This window comes from Neoarius graeffei, chromosome 11 (assembly GCF_027579695.1).
Source record: "Neoarius graeffei isolate fNeoGra1 chromosome 11, fNeoGra1.pri, whole genome shotgun sequence".
Lineage (NCBI taxonomy): Eukaryota > Metazoa > Chordata > Actinopteri > Siluriformes > Ariidae > Neoarius > Neoarius graeffei.
In genome coordinates this window covers 61,372,648-61,386,392 of record NC_083579.1, presented here as the reverse complement: position 1 = coordinate 61,386,392, position 13,745 = coordinate 61,372,648, and the positions used below count along the sequence as shown (strand labels likewise).

The following is a 13,745-nucleotide window of genomic DNA, read 5'->3' as shown; positions in this document are numbered from 1 at the left end:
GTTTTGTCCAAGGTCAGACTTAATTCTTCAGCAGCCAAACCAGATAGAACTCGATATCTGGGTACTCAATGATCGGTAGAAGCGTCTTATCTTCAGAAAAGTCTGACTTTTTAAAATAATATGGGTCAAAACCACACATATCTATCTTCTCTTTGTATCGAATCTTCGCTTGACTGTTCAAATCATGGTAATACTGAGAAAATTCAGCATAGTTTACAGACATGCTTTCAGCAGCTACCATCCTAGTTGTTTTGTATATTCACCATCATGGTGGGCATTCATGACATAGCACATTTTGGTCACGTGGTTGCAAATCATCTATACTGTGAGTAGAGAAAAACAAAATGGCGGAGCATGTTGCTGAACCAACCAAGGACGAAATAAAAACTCTATTCGAAAACAACCCCCCCCCCCCCCCCCAAAAAAAAAAAACTTTTAAAAAAGCAAGCAACAAAATATGGCATAAAAGTATTTGATGGTAAGAACATATCTTTTTTTTTTAAAGATTTTTTTGGGGCTTTTTTCACCTTTATTGGATAGGACAGTGTAGAGACAGGAAATGAGTGGGAGAGAGAGACAGGACCTTGGGTTGGAATTGAACCCGGGTCCCCGGATTTATGGTATGGCGCCTTATCCACCTGAGCCACAACACCCCCTGGTAAGAACATATCTTTTCACAAATTTTTCACAAATTGCAACCATCATTTCACCAGGTTGTTTACATTCTAAGCGGAAATTATTTTGTTTTTGTATAAAGTTTTTATTTATCGAATTTGGGAAAAAAAATGCAAATAAGAGATTTTAAGTAAGATATCTTACTTAAAATCCAGTGAATGTCGACATAATAAAACAGTTATTCCACTCAATCTCGTCATACATGGCTTATAGCTAACTCAGTGCTACGTGCCTCGTCGGCTATCAGCTCATGTACAACTCGATTTCATGGAACAATTGTTAAACATATATTTTTTAAAACACACAGAAAACTGAAAATGGGCCACAGATGCAACATCATAAAGCAATATAATAAAGCAACACAGCCCACAATTCATTTTAAATGCTCTCAATCCTACAAACAACATACCTAAACAGTTGATTAAGCATCTCGCATGTCCTGGTCTCAAACTGAGCTGACCCGACGCGTGGGTGATTCCTGAGAAGAGTTCAATATGAGCCTTAAAATGCTGACAGAGCTCGATTTATATGGAAGAGTGAAAACAAAGAAAGCCCAAACACAAACTTACAATAATGTCCAAATATGGCTTTAATCAAATGCATGACAAAATGTTAATAGTGTGTGAAGTTTGATATTTCTTCTCCTTAATCAGGAAAGCATGGTTTTAATTAAGGGAGAGCTGAATCTGAAGCTCCCGCCCTCCTGTTCCATAAATCCAGGGACCCGGGTAGAAGACAAAGGATTCCTGAACTGTGACACACTTCAATTTCATGACAAGACACCACATAGTTGAGAACACACCAGTAAGAACTTCCATCTGCTTATGATTAATGTAGGTTAAGCCCATGTCCTACTGTCCCCAACAAAGACAGAAGAATCCAGACAAAACACAGAACAGCATTTAGTTACATTCCCACTGCCAAGCTCAATCCAGACAAACATAAAAACAGCCAGAGGAACTCCTTATTCTTCTATTTCAACCTATAAATACACTCATCTTTCAACAAATTTCAGTGAAATAAAATAGCTTTGGATATGACATCTCTGTGACTGCTTTTTGTAATGTCTTCAATGACAAAAGGCATCAAAAAAGCAGAAAAAAACCCACTGCAAACACGGACAAATGTGACAAATAATGAGGACTGGTGAGCTCTGGATGTCTTTGGCATTCAATGTGAAGTTTAAATGGCTCTCTGGGGTAATACTCAAACCCCAATAAAGCCATTAACAGCCATCTGTCACTAGAGACCAGCCACTCTGATAAATGCGCTGATAAGAAGCGAAACAGAAGCTCAGCCCAGACTGGGAACAAAAGCATGGGACGAGTCCATTGAAAGCTCCGTTCTGCAGCATGACGAGCTCTCACTGAGGTCCCACGCTGCCACAGGGCGATATCCTGAATTTCAGTGACAATGGCTTATTTAGCTCACTCACTACAGCAAGTTTGAAAGCAAATTGCTGAAGAGTACTTACTCTGTATGTTACAAGAGTTACAGGGTGATATCTGCCTGCACCTGATCGACCTTCAGCTAAAACTAATAAGAACCATGGAATAGCTTGGGACCAATCCATCCAGGCGCCATAATACAGGTAGTCGTCGACTTACGACTGCGTTTGGTTACGACTGACCGGTCGTAAACCGATCTAGTCGTAAGTCAGCCTATGTTAAATGAATGTAAGTATATTGTGATGTGTAATGATATTGTAATCATCTTAAAGTGTTATTTTATCAACATTCTTATTTCATTACCTTGGCTCATTATTTGGTTTAAGTCAAACACTGTGTACAGTACAATTCATTTAATATGTGCAAAACAAAAAATACGAAATACAGGTGTGAAAAATAGAAAACATTTTAGTTTGAAACATACCAAAATACAAATGTAAAACATAGCAAAATACAAAACTTAGTCACCGCTGGCATCACTGGTGCTTGGCTGTGGGTCGTCTACGTCATCATCAGCTGTTGCAGTGCTCGGGCTGGCGGGAGCATCTGCTCATTTCATAAACCAGGAGCTGGGGCGGAAACTGTATGACGGAGTGCGCGAGGGAGCACAAGAGAGACTGGGGCGGAAACCGTTGTACGTGGCGAGAGGCGCTGCCGGGAGCTGGGGCAGAAACTGTCGTATGCTCAGCTAGCTCAGCTGGGAAACACTTGCCAGTCATAACCAGACGGTCGTAAAGTCGATCAGTCGTAAGTCGACGACTACCTGTATATCATACTACAAATTATTATACATACAGGACACTTTTTCCATGGAATAAAAACATGTATTCTATTCCCTTCTAGCAGGTTCCATTAATTCGGTTTGACAGCATGCAATATTGTTAGCATATCGCTTATCCTACATGTATTACATCACTCTACCCAATGGAGAATAAGTGTTGAATATGGTTCACGATATTGCACGGTTATCAAGACAACATGACATCACATGTCAGAGCTGATGCGAATATCCAAATGAGGGAGTTTTCTGCTGCGCATGCACACAACCATTTCTTTGTTCACTAGGAAAGCAAAAGATGCGTTGAACAGCTACCAAACCTCATTAGATATTCTTCACGTATATTTACAAGCAGTGGCAAAACGTTACTATTACAGCTGGGACTTTCAGCCAAAACTTAGCCAGACACGCCAAAACAGCAACAGGGCAAAGGATTTTGCAAGGGATTAACGGCAGGCTGCCAGGTAGCTCTGTTGTGTGTAGTTGTCAATGTTGATTTTAAAAGTAACTAAGTAACTCACAGTGGGAAACGAATACTTAAGTCTGAGTGAAAGATACTGTGACGAGCGTGCAGCGTGGAAGAAGAGTCTGGAGACAGAAATCTTAGTTTCTCGGTCATTAGCCTGTGCTACTTGCTCTCGATAACACTGGCTTGACTGCTTTATTAGCATTCGCTAACACTACTGATGAACGCTACACCGGCTTGAAGATGACTTCACTACTGCGCTGAATTGCGGGTAAGCTAGCGTTGGCATTTGAGAATACTGATATGAAGAGTGTGTATGTATAAAAAAATAATAATAAATAATAAAAGACTTTTTTTCATGGTATATCATTATATATATATATATATATATATATATATATATATATATATATATATATATTCCATTCAGCTAGCATGATACTGAACTAAACTTCGACTTGTTCAATATCATGCTAGCTGAATGGAATATATTTGATATACCACTCAACGCCAGCCAATATTATTTAATTATTATACATACGGGGCACTTTTTCCATGGAATAAAAACATATATTCCATTCCCTTCTAGTGTGTTTATTGATGGCATGCAATATTGTTATCGTATCGCTTATCCTCCATGTATTATGCCACTCTCCCCAACTGAGAATGAGTGTGCAATATTGTTATAATATTGCACATGGTCAAGACAGCACGACGTCACACTTCAGAGCTCATGCAAAGATCCAATGACAAAACTTTTCTCCTGCGCATGCACACAATCATTTCTTTGTCAGCCGGGAGAGAGAGAGAGACAGAAGATGGATTAAGCACTAAATAAATAAACTGAAAACTGAAACTAAAGACGCACTGAACACTCGAAAGGCTACCAAAACTTCATTATATATTCTTCACACATATTTACAAGAGAAAAACATACCAACGGACATTGAAAAACTGGAAAAGAGAGCAATAGCAGAAATATTGTCAAAGTTCTACTTGGAGGTGAGGAAAATTGACAGAGACGAGAACTTCACTCAGCAAAGCCCTTTTGTTTTGAACAACTGCAATGGAACAATTAATGACTACCAAAAGTAACTTTGAACTTGAACGGTCATCCCTGTATGTATATAAGTTGGGTTCAGGCTTTTTAGACTTGTACCATTTTTATTTTTAGAACTTTGACTTTGTACATGTACATTGGATTGATCGAACATTAAATCACATTCGATCAGAATCAGCATTCAATATTGCTAAGTTACCCCCCTGTTCTTACCTTTTTGTAAAATCCATAATTGTTCCATCGGATGTGTATGTATAATAATAATAATAATAATAATAATGGCTTTTTTCATGGTATATCAGATATATTCCATTCAGCTAGCATGATACTGAACTCATTTTAGACTCATTCAATATCATGCTAGCTGAATGGAATTTATCTGATATACCACTCAACGCCAGACATTATTATTTAAATATACACATTCCAATACATGTGTGATACACTTTGGACAAATATATTAGTCAATAACCAGTCAAAACAGACCGTCAACTAAATCAATTCTTCATATAAACAAAGTAATTCCTATAACCCTGTTAACTTTATTTCATCTGATATTTCATCTGTGCTGTATGTCGAGCATGTATAGCATATTTGACAATAAAGTTGACTTAACTTGAAAAAAAAAAAAAAAACTTTCACCAAGTAAGCACATTTCATTGTGATCACTGTTGTCAAATCTCTCTGTTAGCATTAAATGTGCTTAATAGATTGTCTGTGTCTTCTGGGTTATTGATTAAAGACCCCAAAATCCCCAGAGTCTACTCACAAATGATGAGCTGGATTGAATGAGACAGTCGGATATCTAAGGCCTATCACTAGACCATCTGTATTTGCGTCTCAGCTCTGTGTAGCAGTGTGTCATTACAGTACAACAGTGCTTTCCAAAACCAGTCCTCAGGGACCACATTTCTGTCTCTGTACAGCTCTAGACACACCAAAACCAAGCAAATCAGGAACATGGTTGTACACGGTACATACAGGAATGTTTGGAAATGAGAGGCAGGGAAAAAAAATATATATATATATATATATATATATATATATATATATATATATATATATATATATATTCCATCTTGGGAGTTTAGAGAATCAATCTGGGAAACACCACCATGGACACCATTCCACCCTGGATCATGGTGATAGTATGTGAAACTCTCTAAACAGATACAGCTGAAATCTAGTCTCCTGTACACTGATTATAATGTGGGGTTTTGAAATAATTCATATCCCCACCCACAGTTACACAATGTTATGCAGGAATCAGACTTAACAAATTTGACCTGATTTTGTCATGGCAGACAAATTTCCATAACAGGCCTTCTAGTGAGGCATAATCAAAAGAATAGCAATGTAGCGACAACCCAACAATTCTTTTATTTTCTCGGCAAGCGTGACAACTTCTACAACGTGTTCCTTGATGGCTACGATTGACAATTTCTTGACCCTCCTCCCCGACGACACGCAAGGATGTGAAAGATTATTGGTCAGGGTCAAACCTGTAGTGTTGCCAGTTTCCTGACCAAGACCCAACAAGAATCTATGGCACTCTGATTGCATCGTGTGACACGGTGACCATTGTGAAAGACAAAAATATCGTGTCGTCTGATCCTGGCATTACAACGTCACAAACTACAAAGGTTTGAGAATTATATACACTACAAAAAAAATGTTTCCATCTCATAAATGACATGGCGTATAACAAGCACCATCAGGTTGGGTGAAATAATTAGGTGCATGTTATTAAAGCAACCATGGTGCAAGCTTTGTACACACCTTGAATGAGTAAGGAGGCTTACTCAGGTCTATCCCATCCTTGATCAGCTTATCTCGGATCAGGATCTTCAGCTTGAGTTTGGGGTAAGTCATTGGATCTGGAGGTCCACTGAGGAGTAGATTGTTGTTATTGGAAAGCTCAAGTCCATCTCGGTCCCAATAGGACCCACTGGCTTTGCTGTCACAGACACTGGAAACATCTGGAAGGGGCTCTAAGGTGAAGTAAAGACCTGGAGCCAGCTTCTTGTCCTCCTCTCGGAGTCTCTGCACTGCTCGGAGAACTTTGAGCCTGTGTTGTGGGGGAAACACACCAATGGCGTCCAGGTCGGGTTCTCCGATCTGCTTACACACCTCCAGGTCGTCATAACCGTTATCCACGAACGACTCGACATACTGGGTCAGCTGCAGGGTTTTCAGCCACTCGTACACGATAGCAGGGCCGCTGCTGCTCATCATCATCATCATCACTACTTTCTCCACCAAAACCAGTCCAGTTAGAGGAGCTGCTGTGTGTGCATTATCCTCCTCGTGCTTGTAGGAAGTGATGTTTGAGAAAGTGAATCGGTGAGAGTCCAGTCCGTCTCTGGAAGGAAAGTGTGTGTTTCCAAAACAGAAGCACTCGGAATGCCAGTTTTTTGCGTCTCTGAATCATACCAAGCCGAAGAAATTCACACAGTAATAATAAAGGCTACATTTTAAGACCAAAAAAAAAAAAGTTTAGCTACAAACTTCACAAAAGCGCTTCCACTGCAATGAAAACGCTGTTGGCATGTTTTGTTTGTTTGTTTTTACCATAAACACAACCACAACCTGGTGACATTCTCCATTACTGAGGATTTATTTACCTTTACAGAAGTGCTACTTTCAAACAATTCCCCGTCTCAGGTGTAAACAGTATTCCGCTCCAAAGTGTCAGATTCGCACTTAATTAGCTACTAATAACTATTTTCATCATCACCGCTGCAGGACAGAAAGCTTAATCATTAGAAGAGAAGAAAAACCCAGCAGCAGCTCCTCTCTCTCTCTGGTCTCGAACACAAAGCCACACGGACAGTCAAAGTAGCTCTGCCTGCTTCATCTCATCTCATCGCGTCCACTGAACTTACTGAGCCGTTTGTGTCTGATGATGTCTGTGTGTGAAATGAACTGAAGCGAGTCTGCGTGTGTTTATTTTCACTCCACAGCGCATCTTAGAGGTCACGCGAGGAAATGCAGTTAACTCGACGAGGCTTGCAGGTTTTTTGTCGTTTGTTTTTTTCACCATCCCTGAGCAGAGTCACTCGGTTTGTTATAATAATACTGAAGACAAGTTTATGTTCAACATTGATCCGAGTTTATTGCTCGACAGCACATGAAAACACTCGGATAAGAGATGAAACCTGTTCATAATAATAATAATAATAATAATCTGAAGTCCAGGTTCGAGGGCGGCACGGTGGTGTAGTGGTTAGCGCTGTCGCCTCACAGCAAAAAGGTCCGGGTTCGAGCCCTGTGGCCGGCGAGGGCCTTTCTGTGCAGAGTTTGCATGTTCTCCCTGTGTCTGCGTGGGTTTCCTCCGGGTGCTCCGGTTTCCCCCACAGTCCAAAGACATGCAGGTTAGGTTAACTGGTGACTCTAAATTGACCGTGAGTGTGAATGGTTGTCTGTGTCTATGTGTCAGCCCTGTGATGACCTGGCGACTTGTCCAGGGTGTACCCTGCTTTTTGCCCGTAGTCAGCTGGGATAGGCTCCAGCTTGCCTGCGACCCTGTAGAACAGGATAAAGCGGCTACAGATAATGAGATGAGATAATAATAATCTGAAGTCCAGGTTCCTTAATAACACTGCAACAAACTAGGACACTCGTTGAAGGTAACGAGCTTATTTACTGACAAAACGGATTCATGTTTTAATTTTTTTTAAGAGGAGACCTGCACACCCGGGCGGCACGGTGGTGTAGTGGTTAGCGCTGTCGCCTCACAGCAAGGAGGTTCTGGGTTGGAGCCCAGTGGCTGATTGGGGCCTTTCTGTGTGGAGTTTGCATGTTCTCCCCATGTCTGTGTGGGTTTCCTCCAGGTGCTCCAGTTTCCCCCACAGTCCAAAGACATGCAGGTTAGGTTAATTGGTGGCTCTAAATTGACCATAGGTGTGAATGGTTGTTTGTCTCTGTGTCCGCCCTGTGATAACCTGGCGACTTTTCCAGGGCGTACCCCGCCTCTCGCCCATAGTCAGCTGGGATAGGCTCCAGCTTGCCTGCGACCCTGTAGAACAGGATAAGTGGCTACAGATAATGGATGGATGGATGTAGGGCAGCAGCCCCACAGTGGTGTAGTGGTTAGTACTGTCGCCTCACAGCAAGAAGGTTCTGGATTCGATGGGGGCCTTTCTGTATGGAGTTTGCATGTTCTCCCTGTGTCTGTTTCCTCCGGGTGCTCCGGTTTCCCCCACAGTCCAAAGACATGCAGGTTAGGTTAATTGGTGGCTCTAAATTGACCGTAGGTGTGAAAGTCTATGACTTGTCCAGGGTGTACCCTGCCTCTTGCCCATAGTCAGCTGGGATAGACTCCAGCTTGCCCATGACCCTGCACAGGATAAGTGGTTATGGATAATCGATGGATGTAGGGCGATGTATAAGTTAATGGAGGTTTTGTTAATTACACAAGTTGTGTATTTTGCATAGATCTTGTTTAATTATATATAGTTACTTCACTTTTATTTACAAGTAGGCCTAAATGTGTTGTAGGTGTTTAAATTACTTTTAACTACTTAGCTTGATAGCTAAGTTGTTTATGCTAGCTATGTACAGCATCACCCTGAAGGTATTACTTTATTTTGCAATAATGACTGACTCGCTGTATATCTCGTTTATTACATGGCTACTTAATAAAGGAATCAATAATTTGACACAAAATATTAATTTAAAATCATTTTATTCATTTGAAAATGTTTTATTGCTTCAGCTATTCTTGCTTCATTAGATTCTACATTTGGAACTCCGTCCACTGCAACGTAAACTGTGTAGCCTTCTTAAGGCCAGAACATTTAGTTTTAGTGTTAAAATTTAGGTTAAATCAAACATTCAAATTAATATTAGAAAAACATTTTCCATGGTGTTTTCTGATGGAGTAACGTGTTTGTTTGTTTGTGCCACAGGGAGCCACAAATGAGTTGGCGTTGTGAATTTGATTATTAAAACAAAAGAATTTACCAGCCCTCTTTCTGTGGATTGATATGATTGGGCTTTGGTCTTCCAGAGTCTATGATCAGAGCCGTGTCCATAGCAACAGTCTGTTATTCATAGCAGCGGTCTGCAATTCAGAAATAACAGACTGTACAATGCGGTAATTGGTCAATTGGAATCGAGTATTCAACTAAGCCGTGTAACAAGTAAGTAGGCACAAACACTGGCAGTAAATTAAATTTCTTTTGCACAGAAAAAAATGAGATCTGATAAACATGATGGTACAGTCCATCATCAATAAGTAAAGAATAAAATATGATAGGGTGTGCTGTTATTTAACAGTTATTCACCAAAGACGAGGTGAATATCGGTGAATAATAACTGAGATGAAGTTGAGGTTCTTATTCACTGTTATTCACTGAACCTGAGGCGGATAATTGTTTTAGTATAAATACACAGGTGATTATTTAAAAAAAAATCGTATTTAAAAAATAATTTATTTCAAACTTCAAAAGTGGCATGCAAATGTAATGTATGCAGACTTGTGTCACTTATCTATGCCGAGTCACATAAAATACTTTGTTTTGAAATTGATAAATCACAATTCCACCTTACCTTTGAATAGTTTTAGACCAAATTTCGTAGCATCTTTAGTGCTTTTAGGAACAGCATTTTCTTTCATCATTTGTAATTCTTCCTCACTTACAGTGACTGTTAGAACCTGTGTCTGTCTCAGTTCAGATGCGTTGACGTAAGAGCGCTCTGGAGCAGGGAGAAAACAAACCACACGAATGAAATCAATCTGGTTTATTCAGGCACTGCTCAGTGATACACAAAAAGAGCAGGGTTTATATACATCAGAAGCTTTCGTGACAAGATAGGTAAGGGGCCCGGGGGCACAAGGTGAACTCGCCAGATAAGGAGTCGTTTTTATTATACATGAAAGAGCAGAATGTACACCCCCTAGAACAGGAGGGTCCAGGAATGTGGTTTCAGCGAAACTAGAAGGTACAGAGAAGAGCAGAAGAGTATGTTCTCGCGGCTATGCACGTTTACCAGGATGTGAACAGGTCATAAGTTCAGTACAGCTATGCACGAGAACACACATACAATCTTACAATCCCCTCTTTTATACTTTGTTTACAGAGTATAACTACAGTTTAGACTCTAATGTATTGGCAGACATAGGGGTGTAACCAGAGTGCGCAACCCTTGAGGTCGAAACATTTCTGGAATCCAAAACTTCCGCATCGTTCGTATAGATTTTAAGCAATCAGTTAGGTTATTCGACGTGTTCTTGTGACAATTGTGCAAGCCTTTTACCTGCGAGTGGTTAGAGAATTCGGAATGAGTGTGTGTTTGATTAACTGTATACCCTCCCAGACACACCAAAGTTAAACATGAGCGAGCTAACTGTTGTAAGGCGCCAAACGAGCCGTTCTGCGACCTAGGAGCGAGAGACACAGATGCTGAGCTCACAGGCATTAAATGACAGACATAACATGATTCATTAGTATGTTGTTTAGCAGTCCAGTTGGCAAATTGCCAAAAAACGTTGTCCTCGTGGCTGGCTTGAGCGGGATTCCCTGCTCCAAGCACTAAGACCAATACCAGAAGGAAAGTCATACTGGTCACTGACTTTGTTCTTTCTGTGTCCACAGGATGTAGATAGTTGAAGGTAGCCCAGGCTCACGTGTCTTTCAGATTCTTTAGCCCAGAAGTCTGCAGGACTCACCGACCATCCCCTCTTTGTAGATCAGCCGAAACCGGATTATTCCAGATGCTGGGGAGAGGATCCCTGAAAAGGCCGTCAGCTGTTGTCACAACAACCTTCTGTAACACAAAAACCTGTTAGACATCATCATCATAGATTCAATTTACTATTGGAGCCTTCTTGATTCGGCTGGCGTGGATCCACTGTGGAAAAAGGTCAGTTAGTACAGCCGTTCGAGTTACAGCGAGCACATCCGTGGGTTCACTGTAGGGCGGTTCCTCCAAAGGAGCGCCTAATTTCGCAAATTTCTTTACCAACACTTTATCCCCTACCTCAAAGGGGTGAGTGGGTGCCTCAGGAATGGGAGGCTTTTTGGAATTTAGTCTCGTCCAGTACTCATCCAACACCCGCATGAGACCCACGGCGTACTCACTGAGATGTACATCAAGATCACTCGTTCCTATAGCCTGCACACCTCTGCGCCAGGGTGTAGGAAAAGGCCGGCCCATCACGAGCTCGTACGGAGACAGGTTGTCGAGGGCCACTTGAGCGGTCATTCGCATGTCAGCGAGAACTAAAGGCAAAACTTGTACCCAATTTTTAGTACCAGCTTCTTGCATGGCTTTACGCAGCTTACCCTTGATTGTTCTGTTTGCGCGCTCCACAATGCCGGAGGACTGCGGATGGTACGGGATGTGGAAACGCCAATGGATCTTTAAGTCTTTACACAGTTCTTGTGTCACCTTAGAGGTGAACGGCGTACCTTTGTCAGAGTCTATCCCTACCGGGAGACCATAACGCGGAATGATTTCTTGCGTCAATTTGTTTACCGCCGTGCGAGCGTCTTCTTTCCCGCAAGGGAAAGCCTCCACCCATCGTGAAAATTTGTCGACCATGACCAAGAGATACTTAAAGGGGCCCTGTTTTGGCATGTGAGTAAAGTCAATCTGCCATTCCTGGAACGGCGTGTCAGGTATGGGAAGGTGCTGATGTACCGCGCCTGGTTTAGATGGATTATTCTGGGCGCACGTTAAACATCTGTCTAGAATGTGATGTACATCGGTGTGTATTTTGTCGATGCAAAATATTTTGGATAAATCCTCCACTACCCCCCTTCGTCCGCGGTGAGTGGGACCATGAAACTCGCGGACGAGAAATGGAGTGCAATGTCTAGGCAAACAAAGGCGGCCCTGAGCATCGATCCGAACGCCGTCAGACGGCTGCGCGCCGCATGAGTCCCAGAAATGGTTGTCTGAGGCCGAAGCGGAGGCCTGGAGGGAGATCAAGTCAATGTCCGGAAGAACGGCACTAATCATACGGCTGGATGAGACCAGGGAGAGAGTAAGCGAAGGCGGAAAAACACCGGAGGCAGCCGCGGCTTTGGCAATGCGATCGGCGAGAGAGTTTCCCCTGATCTCAAAAGAGTCCCCAATACAATGAGCACGAGTCTTAACAATGGCTAAAGAGCGCGGGAGAAGACACGCTGTAATAAGATCAGTAACAAGCGAAGAATGAGAAATGGGCTTACCGTCTGCAGTGGTGAACCCACGCGAAGCCCAAATCCGACCAAAGTCGTGAGCAACGCCGAAAGCGTAACGTGAGTCAGTGTAGATAGTGACGTCTGTGTCCTGAGCAATAACACATGCACGGGTTAGAGCGTATAGTTCGGCAGCCTGAGCCGAGGAGAAAGGAAGAGAAAAAGCTTCAACAGTTTCATCAGGAAGGCGGCACACAGAATAACCACACACGAAAACGCCGTCAGAGGGGCGTGAGCACGAGCCGTCCACAAACAGCGAATCACCTGAAAGTAACGGGGTGGAGCGTAAGTCGGGGCGGATACTTGTCTCGAAAAGAATGCTAGAAATGCAGTCGTGTGTTTCAGAAGGAAGAAAATCATCCTGTGAATTGAGGAGGCGCTGAAGCGCGTGCGCGAGAGAATCAAAGGAGGAGGAGGGCTTAACAGTAAGGTTTTCGGTGGCCAAAAGAATAGACTCGTATCCAGAGCGACGCTGCGCAGATAAATGCTGGGTACTGAGGTTCTTTAAAACGTGCACTACATCATGTGAGGTGTGGAGAACGAGCGGGTGAGACAAAACCAGCCGTTCAGCGTCCGTGACCATGACAGCACATGCAGCCACCGCCCTGAGGCAAGCAGGGAGACCCTGTGCCACAGAATCAAGAGTTTTAGAGAGGAACGCACAAGGCCGCATACCCCCCCCGTGCTCCTGCGCCAAAACCCCAGACGCAGTTCCCTGCTGGTTGCACACATATAAATGAAACGGCAAACGGTAATTCGGAAGTCCGAGAGCAGGGGCCGAGCATAAAGCCTGTTTCAAGGCCCTGAAGGCCGTCAGCATCTCATCAGACCACACCAGGGGCTGAGTCAAAGGGTCCGAGTGCAGAATTGCAGAGCGCAGACACTTGTCATAGGTGGAACAGTCAGGAATCCACTGGCGGCAGTAATTGATAAGTCCCAGAAAAGCCATGAGGGCGTGTTTGGTGGCAGGCACCTGAGTGTCTAGGATGACCTGCACACGCTCGGGGCTGAGCCTGCGGGAGCCCTGGGAGAGATCGTGACCCAGATATCGAACAGTGGGGAGGCAGAACTGAAGCTTAGTTCGTGAGACCTTGAAACCTTCTTGCGCCAGAAGAGAGAGGAGAGCGAG

At 42.8% G+C, this 13,745-nt stretch overlaps 1 protein-coding gene across 1 annotated transcript in view; it reads right to left on the bottom strand.

The window, feature by feature from the left end:
• sash1b (SAM and SH3 domain containing 1b) overlaps positions 1-7,294 on the bottom strand; it is a 186,699-nt gene extending 179,405 nt beyond the window's left edge. The window contains exon 1 of the mRNA XM_060934473.1: positions 6,207-7,294. Within this exon, the coding sequence (XP_060790456.1) occupies positions 6,207-6,671 (465 nt within the window). The 5' untranslated portion in view covers positions 6,672-7,294. The remainder of the gene's footprint in view (positions 1-6,206) is intronic.
• Positions 7,295-13,745: the final 6,451 nt, after the last annotated feature.